Source organism: Lactuca saligna, chromosome 1 (genome assembly GCF_052625555.1).
Source record: "Lactuca saligna cultivar CGN05327 chromosome 1, ASM5262555v1, whole genome shotgun sequence".
Taxonomy (NCBI): Eukaryota; Viridiplantae; Streptophyta; class Magnoliopsida; order Asterales; family Asteraceae; genus Lactuca; species Lactuca saligna.
In genome coordinates, this window is record NC_136417.1 from 13199538 (window position 1) to 13212903 (window position 13366).

Here is a 13366-nt window from a genome sequence, read left to right on the forward strand (position 1 = left end):
TAAATAAAAGAAAAGAGAATATGCGGTAAAAAAAAATTATTTATTATAGTAGATATAATAATAATAATAATAATAAAATCCATTTTTCTTTCTTCATTAAACCTAACTTAAAATCTCAAAGTCCTTAAAACAAGAAATTTCTAGGGTTCCTGCATCTCAATCGTCATCTTTATCCATTATCCCGTAAAAAAAAAAAGCATTAATTCTAGAGTTTGCAGGCTTGTAAGAAAAAAAATGAGCTGGCGAAGAGTAGCAAAGTCCCTACAGGCTTTCTCTGCTCATACTTTACTCTTCTGCTTTACCCTCTTGCTCGTTCTCAAATTGGATCACCGTATCTTCTCCTCTTGGTGGTTCGTATTACTTTTCCTTTGCTTTAATTTCGATTACTTCAAAAATTATTTATTGGATACAGTCATACTGCATGTTTATAGGTTTTCTATTCACGATTTTTATTTTATGAAGTCAAAACATATTTTTTGGGGGTGTCGATTTACAAGTTACTTTGACTTTCGATGTCTTACAAGTTACTTTAAGATTTCGAAATTGACATGCAGTATAAATTCTGAGAGATAATTTTGTGACAATATCACCATTGTAATAATAATTGCAAACAGAATAAACATGATGTTAACTCTACTACAAATTCTTTTTGATTTTGCATTTGTAAAGTTCTGGATTTGACATAAAACAGAAGTATCGCTCTTTTTGAGGAATGGAATGAGTATCTTCTTTCCAATGGTTTATAAAGTTTGAAACAGGGAACTGATTCTTGAATAGATGGTTTTTCCAATCTTTTATCAAGTCTACATCAATTGAATGTAGTCGATATAATCAACAAAAGTGTTTTATTCTTGTCATATAATGGGTACTCTTTCAAACAGGACTCTGTTAACATGCCACATGTGATGTTACCATTTATTTTACACCACGTTTTTTTATTATTATGCAGGGTTGTCTTTTTCCCACTTTTCATATTTCATGTAGTTGTTGCCAGAGGAAGATTCTCTTTACCTGCACCTTCATCTCCCCATGATCATCATGTATGATCTTCTTTTCTACTTTTTTGTTCTATTCTATTAATTTTATGTAGGAAGGATTATAATATAATTAATATATAATTGTTTGGTGTATAATACATATAGAATTTAAACCAGTTTTACAATATGCATAATGCATTATGCAATCCTACTCTCTGTTTATGCAGTGGGCACCATGTCATGCAATTGTTGGCATGCCTTTGCTTGTTGCTTTTGAACTGCTTCTTTGTGTCTTTCTGGAGAGTGTCTATGGTACTGATTACTGAAACATATTTACTTCATTTTCATATTTGTGAATCAATCTTTTGCTTACATGATCTGATATCTAAATTGTCATCTAATGAAACTCTAATTGTTATTGAAAAAAAGGTTTGGAGTTTGTTTAGTAGTATCATATTATCATTGTAGTTGCTGTATGCAAATCTGATAAAACAAATGGTGTCTTTCATCCTTTGTTTATATTTATATGTTGTTTAAGGTTCTTAGAGGTTGTTGATTTCTTTTTTCTTGTTTTGTAGTTATGAAAGTTCCTGCTGTTAACTTGAAGATGGTATTTCTTCCCTTGTTGGCATTTGAAATAGCAATTCTTATCGATAATATCAGGTGCTTTTCTTTTTTGGATTTTGTTGATGATTATCTACAATTATTGATGTCATTTCCATGTCTTTTAGTGCACAAAATGGATTTATTTGTTTGAACTAATCTTGTATTTAACTCCCAAAATCTTTTATGTACAGAATGTGCAAAGCTTTACTACCAGGTGATGAGGAAAATTTGAGTGATGATGCAATATGGGAGACACTTCCTGTAAGTTTATGTATCTAATTCTTTTTCAAAATGCATACAAAAACATGCATTGTTGTTATGATGAAATTGTACATGAATCTTGCTTAAATTGATTACAAAACTACTACTAAATAGTAAATACCCCATTCGATTTTTTTTTCAGCATTTTTGGGTTTCTATCTCCATGATCTTCTTCATTGCTGCTACCTTATTCACCCTTCTGAAGCTAACTGGTAATATTCCACTAAAATTACTATCTTTTATCTAATATAAATATATATAATTTGTTTTGTCATTGATGTTAAAAGAAGAAAAGAATTCCCTCTTTAACAATCTTGACATCATATATCTGTTTCTAATTACTTCAATTTAGCAGGTGATATAGGCGCTTTAGGTTGGTGGGACTTGTTCATAAATTTTGGGTATTTTGATATTTTCCCCTTCGTATACACAAAAATTCCATTTTTTTTTATTTTATTTTATTTTAAATTCTAACTTTGTGGTATACAGAATTGCAGAGTGCTTTGCATTTCTTGTTTGCACAAAGTGGTCTAATCCTGCGATTCACAGAGATTCCCAAACACCCGAAGCCACTTATCCATCGACATCTGTCAGATATCTGAACTGGAATAATGGCTTAATGGTTTCCTCAGATGCTATTTCTGAAGATAGAATGTGTGGTCTGCAAGACATAGGTGGTCATATTACCAAAATACCCATCATTGTCTTTCAAATCCTGCTTTGTATGCACTTGGAGGTAATATCAAACCCTGTCATCTTCTACGCTTCATTTTTTTTACACAACATGATAAGCTCGCAAGGGCATTTACGTCTTTTTCTTTTTGGGTGGAACAAACAAACTACAAAGTAATTTGAATTTACATATTGGTGGTTTTGAGTTTCAGAGAAAGCCTTTTGCTGCTAGTTTTATCCCTCTTTGGGTGGTTTTCTCTCCTTTGCTTGTACTTCAAGGGGCAGGAGTTGTTTTTTCAGCATCAAGATTGGGGGAGAAAATCGTCATTTTACTACGTGCGGGGTCCGGTACAGGAAGATATTTTATTTTTTGTGCAAGAGCACGTGACTGCTTTGGGTATTTGTACCATGGGTCTAGGTAAAAACCACGTGGACATAAAAAAAAAAAAAGATTTAATGAAAAAATGTCCAAAAACCAAAACCTTAAATTACTCACCATGTTTTTTTTTTTTTAATGCTTAGGTTGCTTGGTTGGTGGTCTATTGATAAAGAAAGTCAAGAAGAACAGGCACGACTTTACCACGATGAAGCATCGGGGTAAGTCCTGGTCTTTTTTTTTTTTTTAATTAAAAATTTTAATGATTATGTGAAATAAGGATTATTACTTTATTGATGTTTTTGTTTTGTTATATGTGAAGCTATAATACTTTTTGTGGATATCCACCTGAAGTAGTAAAGAAAATGCCCAAGAAGGATCTTGCTGAGGAGGTAATTAAGCACCAAACATTAATCTTTAGTTTATAGTTTATACAAAACAATATAAAATTGATCTTTTTTTTTTTTTTAAAGGTTTGGAGACTTCAGGCTGCTCTTGGTGAGCAAACTGAAATCAAGAAAATCAGCCAGCAGGAATATGAAACACTTCAAAATGTATAAATTATAAATCTTTATGGTTTTTTTTTTTTTCTTTTAAGTAATTTATGATATGATTAATATTAATTTGAACACGTTGTGGCAGGAAAAAATTCTGTGTAGGGTTTGCTTTGAAAGAGAGATAAGCATAGTACTCCTCCCTTGTCGCCATTGGGTTCTTTGCAGGTACCCATAGTGAGGATGAGGGCATTTTTGTCTTTTTGCACATATGTGTTTTGATTTCTTTTGACTTTTGTGTGTGTGCAGTGTGTGCTCTGAAAAGTGTAAAAAGTGCCCTATTTGTCGTGTTAATATTGAGGAGCGATTACCTGTATGTGATGTATAGTTTTTAGTAGTTGTGAAGTTGCAAAGAAGAAACTGGAGTGGGGATGCAATTTTTTTTTTTTTTTTGCAAATTCCTTGTAACATTATATAGTACATTTTGCGTTATTTTGGTTGGCAAAATGTAAATGTAAAAAAAATGCAAATAGTTGTATAAAGTTATTGTAACATTGTATATGATACTGATTTTGATTTGTGTTTACAAGATTCTTCTGTATTTTTGGTTTTTTGCCTTGTAAATTCGTTCTACGTTTAGTTTATTGGGGTTGGAGGGTGGTTTGTTTAATTTTGTTAGACTTGAGGATAATTTGGTAATTAGCTGTTTTGTAGAGACTTGGTGATTTGGTTATAAGGATAAATTATAATAATTCTGAATAACAGTGCTTTGGATTGTGAGCAACTGAAGTTATTTTCAAAGGCTTCTATAAAAAAAAAAAAAAATGCATCCCGTTGACTAATATATCCGTGTAAAACATGAGTCCACCATCAAACACATAGGCAAATAATGAATAAATAATTAAGTAAATTAAAAAGGAAGTGGTTGTTGGTTAAAGACTAAACAAAAATATAAACTTTAAAGCTAGAAAAAGTAGGTTTAGGGGTAGACATATGCAAACTATATGAATACACACAAATAGTATAATAATGCAAGGAGAAAACACTTGACATAAACACTCGAGCAAGTGGTGTAAATACAACATACCGGAAGAATAGAAGCAGATGACTAACAAAAAAACAAGCTCAAACAAAGGTCTTCCTCTCTTCCTAAAAGGTCTAAGCGTACATAGTAAATACAACGCAAGCAAATACTATCAATAACGCACGGAACAACCCCTAGCCATAAGTTGAAGCATATACTAACAGATACAAGTGGACAGTCAAAAGAACAAATAAATATCAGACTCACAACCAACATAAACAAAGGCCCACCTCAAGGACTAGAATTACAAACAAAGATTAAACCAAATGTCTATTCATATCCTACTCAACTATCCTAATCATATGTCTCTGTCTTCCTCAAGTCTAACATCACACTATTTATCCACTTTTTTCATGGGAGTCCTCTCACCACCTACAATAATCGTCTACACCCTCATAAGTGAAGCCATGGGTTCTCATACAAACATGTCTAAACCACCACAACCTTCCTTCCTTAAATTTCTCGCTGGTTGTCTAGTTCCTAGTGTGTTTTTTATAGTCGAGTTTGGAACTTGGTTGTAACATCCTGTTTCCTGTCTTTCTTATTTTAGAGTCGTGGGCCGGAAGTCGATTGTGTAAAGGCTTTGGGCCTTAAGGAGGCAAAGTTTAGTTGTTGTGGAAGGAGATAATGACGATTAAGAGATTTAACCCTTGAACTGTGTATTGGGCCAAAAGACAGAAAGGGGAAAGTCATAAGTCGGGTTCTTGAATGAAATATGAATTTTTGTTCGAGAAGTATTTAGTCAAAGATATCTAGATAATATTGTGGGGCTCTTCAATACATTTCTGTGGATATAAAGATCATCCAAAACAAAGTTAGAACAAATAAGTTATGACTGTTAGAAGTTAAAAAGATTTTGGATTTAGTCTAATACGTTGGGCGTATAAGGTGTACATTGGGCTTACTAGGCATGGGTGATCATGGAAATTCAATCTAGTACGCTAGGCGTACCAGGAGTACGTTGGGCGTATCCGATCAAAACGCAAACCCTAATTTCGGGGTTTTGAGCCCTATTTAGGATCCTTAACTTCCTTAAACCATTTACATTCTCAGCCTCCACCTCTCCAACATCCTCCCTTGAAACCTCAGCCCTAGCTTGAGCCTTGTGAGCAAAAGAAGATGTTTTTTAGTGCTTTGGTGTGTTCTTTGTGCATCTTGGAGAAGAAGGATCTCATTGGAGAAGTGTTGGTTGCATTGGAGCTTAAAGATCCAAACCTTGTTCACATTGATCTTTCTTCTGGAGGTATAAAGTTTGAATCTTGATGATGCATTTGTTAGATCTAGCTAGTTTTGGGTGTTATGAGCGTTTGGTCACTTTAGTGCATAAAGTTTAGATCTTGAAAGATTGTGACCTTGTTATGGATAAAGTTGGAAACTTTATCCATCTAAACATCATATTGATTCAAATATTAAGGTTGGAGACTTAGACTTAATAGATTAAGTTGAGAAAGACACGCTTTTGGTCCCTTTGAGACTTAAAGATTAGATCTTGGTTGTTTAGACCATCCTAATGGATACAGTTGGAAACTTTATCCATTATAGAGCTATTAGGAACTATAAAAATGTGATATTGGTCCTTCTATCCTTCATGTCTTAATGGATTAATAAGTTAGGGTTTTATCTTTTGGACCTTTTATAGCCATGGGAAGTTATAAAGATGGAAACCTTATGACTTAAGTTGATGTTTTGAGTCAAGATATGAGCTTTAGACAAAAGGCATTAATGGATAAAGTGCTTAATGGCGGAGTAAGAGCAGGTCGCATATGTTAGGCGTACGTTGAGTATGTTGGATGTACTCAGCAACCTTAGACTTTGACTTTTGTTGACTTCCATTAATCGTTGACTTTTTGACCAAGTTTGACTTTGGGTTAAACTTGAGGATTTTGGGCTATTAATTAAGATTCTATCTTGTTTTGGTGTTAGTGGATTCGTGGAAGCAAGGCTGAAAAGGGATCGTACCGCAGTGTTCAAAGTTCTTTAATTCAGGTGACTTTTTCTCATTGTACATATGGGTCGAAGGCACCAATGTCGGCCCACTAAGTTATGTATCTTGGTATATAGGATGTTGTTATGTTGTGATGATATGTTAGATCTATATCATGGTATATAGGATGTTATTATGCTATAGTGATTTGCAAGATCTGTGCATATACTTATATGATAGGATGCTATAGTAGTAGTGTACTGGTTATCATCTAGTGGAGTGCCCTAGGGCATGTATGTATTCATGTAGGATAGCTTGAGAACTCTTAATCTAGGCTTTCTTGTTTGTTCCTTGTTTGGTTATGGCTCTAGTGTAGGATCATCTGTTCGGGTGGCTATCTCACATCTGGTTACTTATGGTTACACATTTCATGGAGGCTAGCTGGTAACGGGACAGTGTGATGTGAAAGGACTAGTAGGCGGTAGTGAGTTGTATGATTGATGTTTTCATGTATTATGTTCCTACTTGATCCTTAATTGATTATATGTCTCCATATTGTGGTAGTATGTTGAGGCGGTCCTGCTTTGTGTGAAATCCAACAAACATGTGAGCAAGCCAGACATAAGTTGCGGGCCCAAAAGGCAAGCCAAACTTATGTTGTGGGCTTGGGAGCAAGCTAGACATAAGTTTTGGGCCCGAGAGGCAAACCGAACTTATGTTGTGGTCTCAGGAGTAAGCCAGACATGAGATGTGGGCCAGTAGGCAAGCCAGATGTAACACTGAATTTTTTTAAACAAAATTTTCGATTTTTATAAAAGCATAATTCCATCAATATTCATAGAAACAACCCCTTTTTAATTGTTCAACTATATATTACAAAATCCCAAGATCAAAATGTCAAGCTCCAAACGTGTGTGTACGGATCAAGCCGGCGCCTTCCCACGGTCGTCACTAGTACCTGAAACAAATAACATCAACACTGTAAGCACAAGGCTTAGTGAGTTCCCAAAATACTACATACAACATATTAGCCACTCGAGGCTATAACTCTGTGGGTTCGTGCACCCAAACTCTGTGAACCCTCAGGTTCTAACTCTGTAAACCTTCCGGTTCTAGCTCTGTAAACATGCACAGCATCAAACACATAAAAGTAATGCAGTACAACACATAACATACATGGCATACAAATACTCTAACACATAACTCTGGTTACCTACTCAAGGTAAAGTATAGTGAGAAGACTCACCTCGTGTGTCTCGGTAAACCATAACCCTGAAATCACTAAACACTCGATCCGTCGAGCTGAAGCCCCCCTATAGCAAAATATATCTCTAATTAACACTTTCTCAACTAGGGTTGACCATACCATAACAGGACAATCTAGGTCAACGCTGGTCAACGGTCAACTTGACCGGACTCGGCGAGTGCACTATAGCGACTCGGCGAGTCTGAGCGCAATCACCAATTTCCCTGAAACCCTCTCTTGACACGTCGAGCATCCCTTCCCAACTCGACGAGCTCCACCTGACACGAGTTGTGGGGCCACCACGACTCAACTCGCCGAGTCTCAAGAACGACTCGGCGAGTCCGGTTTGACTCGGTTCACCTGTCCATCCTGACTCCCCCTTGACCCACTGGGTTCACTCATCCCAACTCAGCGAGGCCACTCGCTGAGTGGTCGTGCAACATTCAAGCTACTCGCCGAGTCTGTTCTTCGGACTCGGCGAGTCCGTGCCATGCACTGACTCAATCTTGCTCTAAAGGCCAGATCCAGTCCACTAATCCATAGATCCAGTCCCCCCATGCTTATTTAGCACGTAAAGTCACAATCTTGATGCATAAATAACCTCTACATGATCACAAATGATGATTTTGACTCTATTACTTCAACACAAGGCCAAGGACTCCACTTTCACCCATAAAGCTTGATGAGTGAGGCCCTCTGGACCTCTATGGATCCAGATCCATGGTCTCAACTCAAAGAGGGAACAAAAGGGCACCAAATCACCCCATAAATGATCATATTAAGCCCTAACTTGCATCAAGTTTCACCAAACAGGAAATGGTCCGAAAATAATACCTCTAGAGTGATGATCCAAGCTCCAAATCCACGAAATAGCAACCTCCTTTGCTTCCTCTTGCCTAGAGCCTCCTTCTTCTTGCTAAACAACACTCACAAGGTCAAGATTTGCTCTCAATCTCTCACCAAACGCTCAAAAACTCTAGGGACACACTCTGGGGGTTGGATGAGCGCAAATGACGGCCATAAGGCCCTTTAAATAGGCCACAAACCCGGAGATTTAGGGTTTCACTACACAGCGCAGACTCGCCGAGTCCATACCTTGGACTCGCCGAGTCCAAGCGCGCACCTTCGCTCAATCCCGCGTCTCCACTCGGCGAGTCTGAGCCCCGACTCGCCGAGTCCCTCTTACAAAATAACAAAATTAAACTTTCATTATACCTGGTAAAAATCCGGATGTTACACCAGACTCATGCTGAGGACTCAGGGGAAATCCAGTATGTTGTTATATGTTTGTGTGGTGGTATTTTGGGGGAACTCACTAAGCTTTGTTTTTTTCTAGTTGTTTATGTTTTTCAGGTTTTATCGGTGATCGTGGGAAGGCGAAGGTGGGAAGGTACACACTCATCAACAGCATTGAGGATTCCACGTTTCTTATATCACTCCGATTTTCAATAAATGTATTTTGGAATAAACGATTTTCTTAATAATAGATTTATAATTTGGAATTTTACTTTAATAAAATGAAAATCTTTTACTGTGAAAATGGGACGTTACATTTGTCCAACAGGATTCTACCAAAAATGCATAGTCGGAACCTAATCTTTGAGACCTTTATCTTCTTCTAACGATCTTTCTTAGTCGACCAACATTCAAATCCACACAACATAACCGACCTTACAGACACCCTATAGAATTTTCCCATAAGTTTCAAAGGGACATTCTTATCATACAAAACTCAAGTGGTTGTTCTCCATTTTATCGATCCCACCTTTATTCGGTGAGTAACATCATCATTAACACCCCTATATCTATGGATCATATACTTCAGGTGCTTGAAGCTCTCATTCAATAGTAGGATATGCTCACGGATACACACTTCTACCCTTTCATCATTTTGCTCCCCACTAAAATTGCATCGTAAATAAGCAGTCTTATATATGTTGACCCTAAGCCCTTTTTTCTTCCAACGGTGCCTTTTAGGTATCTAACCTAACATTCAACTAACTCATGCTCTCTAAAACTAAAACAATAGCGTTTGCAAAAAAATAAATAAATAAATAAATAAATAAATAAATACACCATGGTATCTCTCCTTCTACTTTGTGTGATACCTTGTCCATAATTAGGGACAAGGTATAAGGGATAAGTGTCAAACCTTGACGGAGTCCATGTCTAACATGGAAATACTATGTAATGCCAAATGCATTTCGGACACATGTTGTAGACCGAGTACATGTCGCATATGGGCTTAACATAATACCATAATACCCTTCTAGCTTAAAAAAGTCCTCCAAATCGTCTCCTTTTAAACACTATAATAAGGTCCCTGTTTCTTTCTCTAAACTTCTCTGAAACACGTCTAAGTATGTGGATTGCCTCCGTAGTGAACCTCCCAAGCATAAAGGCAAATTGGTTTTCAACTACTAATGTATCTTTTCTTATCCTAGTCTCTAAGACTCTCTTCTAAAGCTTCATTGTATGGATAAAGAGTTTGATTCATCTATAGTTTTCACAACTTAGGGCATCTCCTTTATTCTTATATACTGGAATCACAATACTAGATCTCTACTACTTAGAGATATTGTACGACTTTATGGTAAGATTAAATATGTTTTTCAATCATTGTCCTCCCTCATAAGGCACAACCACATAATGATAGGGATATGGTTCGGGCCAACGACTTTGTCCATCCCCCATCCTCTATGATACTCGTTTCACTTCCTCTTTATCGATCATCATGCTAGTATACTTATTGACGTTTGTCGGTGCCCTTATGCCCTCTGAATTTTTTTTTATCATGAGCTCACTAGATTCATTAAATAAAGAATGAAAGTAACTACCTAATTTTCTGTTAATATATTCATCCTTACACAAAATAATATAAAAGTATTAAATGTGTGAATGATAGAAATATTAATAATAGACATCAAATGTGGAATCATCAACTAAATCTTATGTTTATCCTTAGTTTATTTGATATGTATAGTTCTTTTAGTTGCCTCATCTATAATTGATGGAAGCTTACCAAATCGTAACTCGAAGATAAGACTAACTCATAGTGTCTAAAACATAGCTCATAATTTCCATTGTTACTTCTTGTGAGGAAGAATTTAAGAGATTGGGAAGTTTTTTTCTTTTTGATACCATTCTAGATATTTTGGATATGCAGCCTTGAACAACGTCCCCTTAGGGGTCGTTTGATAGTTGCTAGCCGAGTTAAAGTTGATTGAGTTAGAAGCTGACTGAGTTAGAAGTTATGACTGAATCCACATCTGACTAAGTTTATGTTGTTTGATTATATTCTGACCGACTATGCAAAATGACTATATTAACCTTATGATCACATATGACTAATCTTTATGTTGTTTGATTCTTTTTTCATTTGTTTGGGATTATGTTTATAATCGTAAGGAAGAATATGCAATCGTGATAATTAAAACCAACTTATAAAATGTCTTTAAAGAGTGGTTTCAAGAATTATTTTTGTTGTACAATTAAGGGAACATAACTTTTTCTAAACAAAATTACTAAAGAAAAAACTCTGTCATAATATGCTTGTTTAATACCAACATTACCATGATCATAACATGTTTGAGAGATTCAAAATATAAAATGGTCAAAATTTATGATCAAAAGTACTTGCAGAATAGATTACAATAAAAAAAATCAAAATAAATAGCATCATATGTATTAATGATTTGTAATGGCATTTGATAATGCTTGAGCTGATGCAACACACTTTCTTCCACTCTACGTATAAACTATTTTACCCATGGGGTCGTTTACTTGTTTCCTACTATACCTTGACCATCTTATGAGCAGGGTATTTTAGTAATCTTCTTGGTTAGATAAAACCTGCATACCTAGAAAATAATTTACATATTGAAGAGTTAGGTAAAAACTATATACCTCAGATTATGTGTGATGAGCAGCAGGGTTAGGTAAAAACTACATACCTCAGATTATACTCCAAAAATCAATAATTGAAGCTCTTTCCAAGTGTCAAAGAATACAAGAATCAAATAGAGGACTCAGGAGTACCTTTATATTGCTCTTAAAGACTCCGATTTTTTCTGGGTATAACCAAGTTCGCCTGCCATTTGAGGTCTGATCCATAATTGGAATCACTTCAATATAAAAATACAACAATACACATAAATGGCACATGTTTCATTGCCTTCTGGCTTCCGTTTTCATCCCACTGATCTAGAACTTGTTGCGTACTATCTCAAACGGAAAATCAATGGCCATGTAATGAGAAGCAATGTTATGTAAAAACTGCATACCTCGGATTATACTCCAAAAATCACTAACTGAAGCTCTTTCCAAGTGTCAAAGATTACAAGAATCAAAGAGAGGGCTCGGGGGTACCTTTATATTGGATTGAGAAACCTTAATTTCGATAGGGAGGCCACAAATACGATCCCAAACAGTCGACGATGATGACCTTTAGAGCTCTCCCCTCGCACTTTAATCTATATTTCCATACAGGAGCGGAGACGAAGAGAGAATGCGTGAGCAGGGGAAGGAGTGATGGTGAATATCGTTCATGTAGGAAGATACAAAGGCATACGTGAAAGGTAAAAGAAGGACTGAGTCGGCTTCTTTTTGTTGGAGGACTGAATCGGCATAAAATTGGGGACCGAATCCCTGATTTGGATCGAGTCCAAGAATGCAAAAGGCAAAAACAAACAAGTTGATTAGGGATTGAGGACCGGGTCTTAACTTGGATCCAGTTAGAAAGCTTATCAATAAGTCCCTTAGTCTAATGAACACCATAAACAAGCAATCTCAAACACCATCCCGTTATTATTTTCGCTGAATTTTTTGTCCTCCTACGGTGATTGCAGCGCACTTCTCCACTCCATTTTTAAAAGGACTAATCGTTGGAAAAATTAATATATAATTTAATAAATCTTTTAACTCATATAAATATAAACTAAAACTTATATTTTTTTTTTACCAAAACTCAATCCTTCTATTTTCAGTTCTCTAGTTCTTTTAATTTATTTTCTACCTTTTAAAAAAAACATGAGCTGTTTCACATGAATCACGGATAAGTTTGCGGTGGTATAATGGTGTTGGGTTTTACGCCGTGCACAGCCTTGAAATCTCAGACTCGTACATTTCTTTTACGAATTTTCATCAACTTCTAACCATTTGTGGGTGTCCTTTCCATTTCCATTTTCTGAAAATTACAGGAAAAGTGGGTTGAAAGATTGCGCAAGTAGGAAGAAGAAACTGAACCTAATTAATTAATGAACTCGAAGAAACCCTATAATGTATTAATGTTAGTTCCACACTTTTGTTGATTTATCCGAGTTTAGGGTGGGTTTGTTTTGAGACAAGATTCATATACACTAGAGTTAGTAAATAACAACTGTTTCTTTTATACACGTTCCAACATCCCATTTGCCTTTTGGTCGTTTAATTATTTTGCCTTGTTGTAATCTTAGTGCTGTTAATGGGGCTACTCTCTCTCCCCACTTATCTGTGATTCCTGGAATCATACCACTCATCTTCCATGAACCCTTGAATCCCATGGTCCAGAAGTACGCAATTATTGTGACTAACTATTAGAGAATGGCCCTATCAAGCATGGCTTCTGTTCTGGAAACCATATTAAAATTACTTTAAATAGACAATCTTGTTCTCTTGGGGACATTTTGCATCCTTTTGGTCCCATGCTAGTGACTGACTCTTCTTCACAGCCAATTTGAGGGCCACAT

General features: G+C 35.9%; 1 protein-coding gene and 1 long non-coding RNA gene across 3 annotated transcripts; one reads left to right on the plus strand and one right to left on the minus strand.

Moving 5' to 3' along the window:
• Window positions 1-122: 122 nt before the first annotated feature.
• Window positions 123-3996, plus strand: LOC145009650 (uncharacterized). 2 transcript variants are annotated; one of them, XM_078968318.1, is made up of 14 exons: window positions 123-350; window positions 950-1040; window positions 1205-1289; window positions 1556-1640; window positions 1775-1844; window positions 1987-2056; window positions 2197-2245; window positions 2334-2580; window positions 2729-2934; window positions 3039-3113; window positions 3215-3284; window positions 3366-3446; window positions 3535-3614; window positions 3696-3996. In XM_078968318.1, exons 1-14 carry the CDS (start codon window positions 235-237, stop codon window positions 3772-3774), a joined length of 1404 nt encoding a protein of 467 aa, XP_078824444.1. In that variant the 5' UTR covers window positions 123-234; the 3' UTR covers window positions 3775-3996. The 2 variants fall into 2 exon arrangements, with proteins under 2 accessions (XP_078824444.1, XP_078824482.1); XM_078968356.1 differs by having other exon boundaries at window positions 124-350; window positions 2200-2245.
• A 7183-nt stretch (window positions 3997-11179) lies between these two features.
• Window positions 11180-12511, minus strand: LOC145009755 (uncharacterized). The gene is made up of 2 exons (XR_013663850.1): window positions 11594-12511; window positions 11180-11500 (listed from the first exon to the last, which is right to left on the minus strand). It is a non-coding gene; the product is annotated as an uncharacterized LOC145009755 (long non-coding RNA).
• Between the last annotated feature and the right edge of the window lie 855 nt (window positions 12512-13366).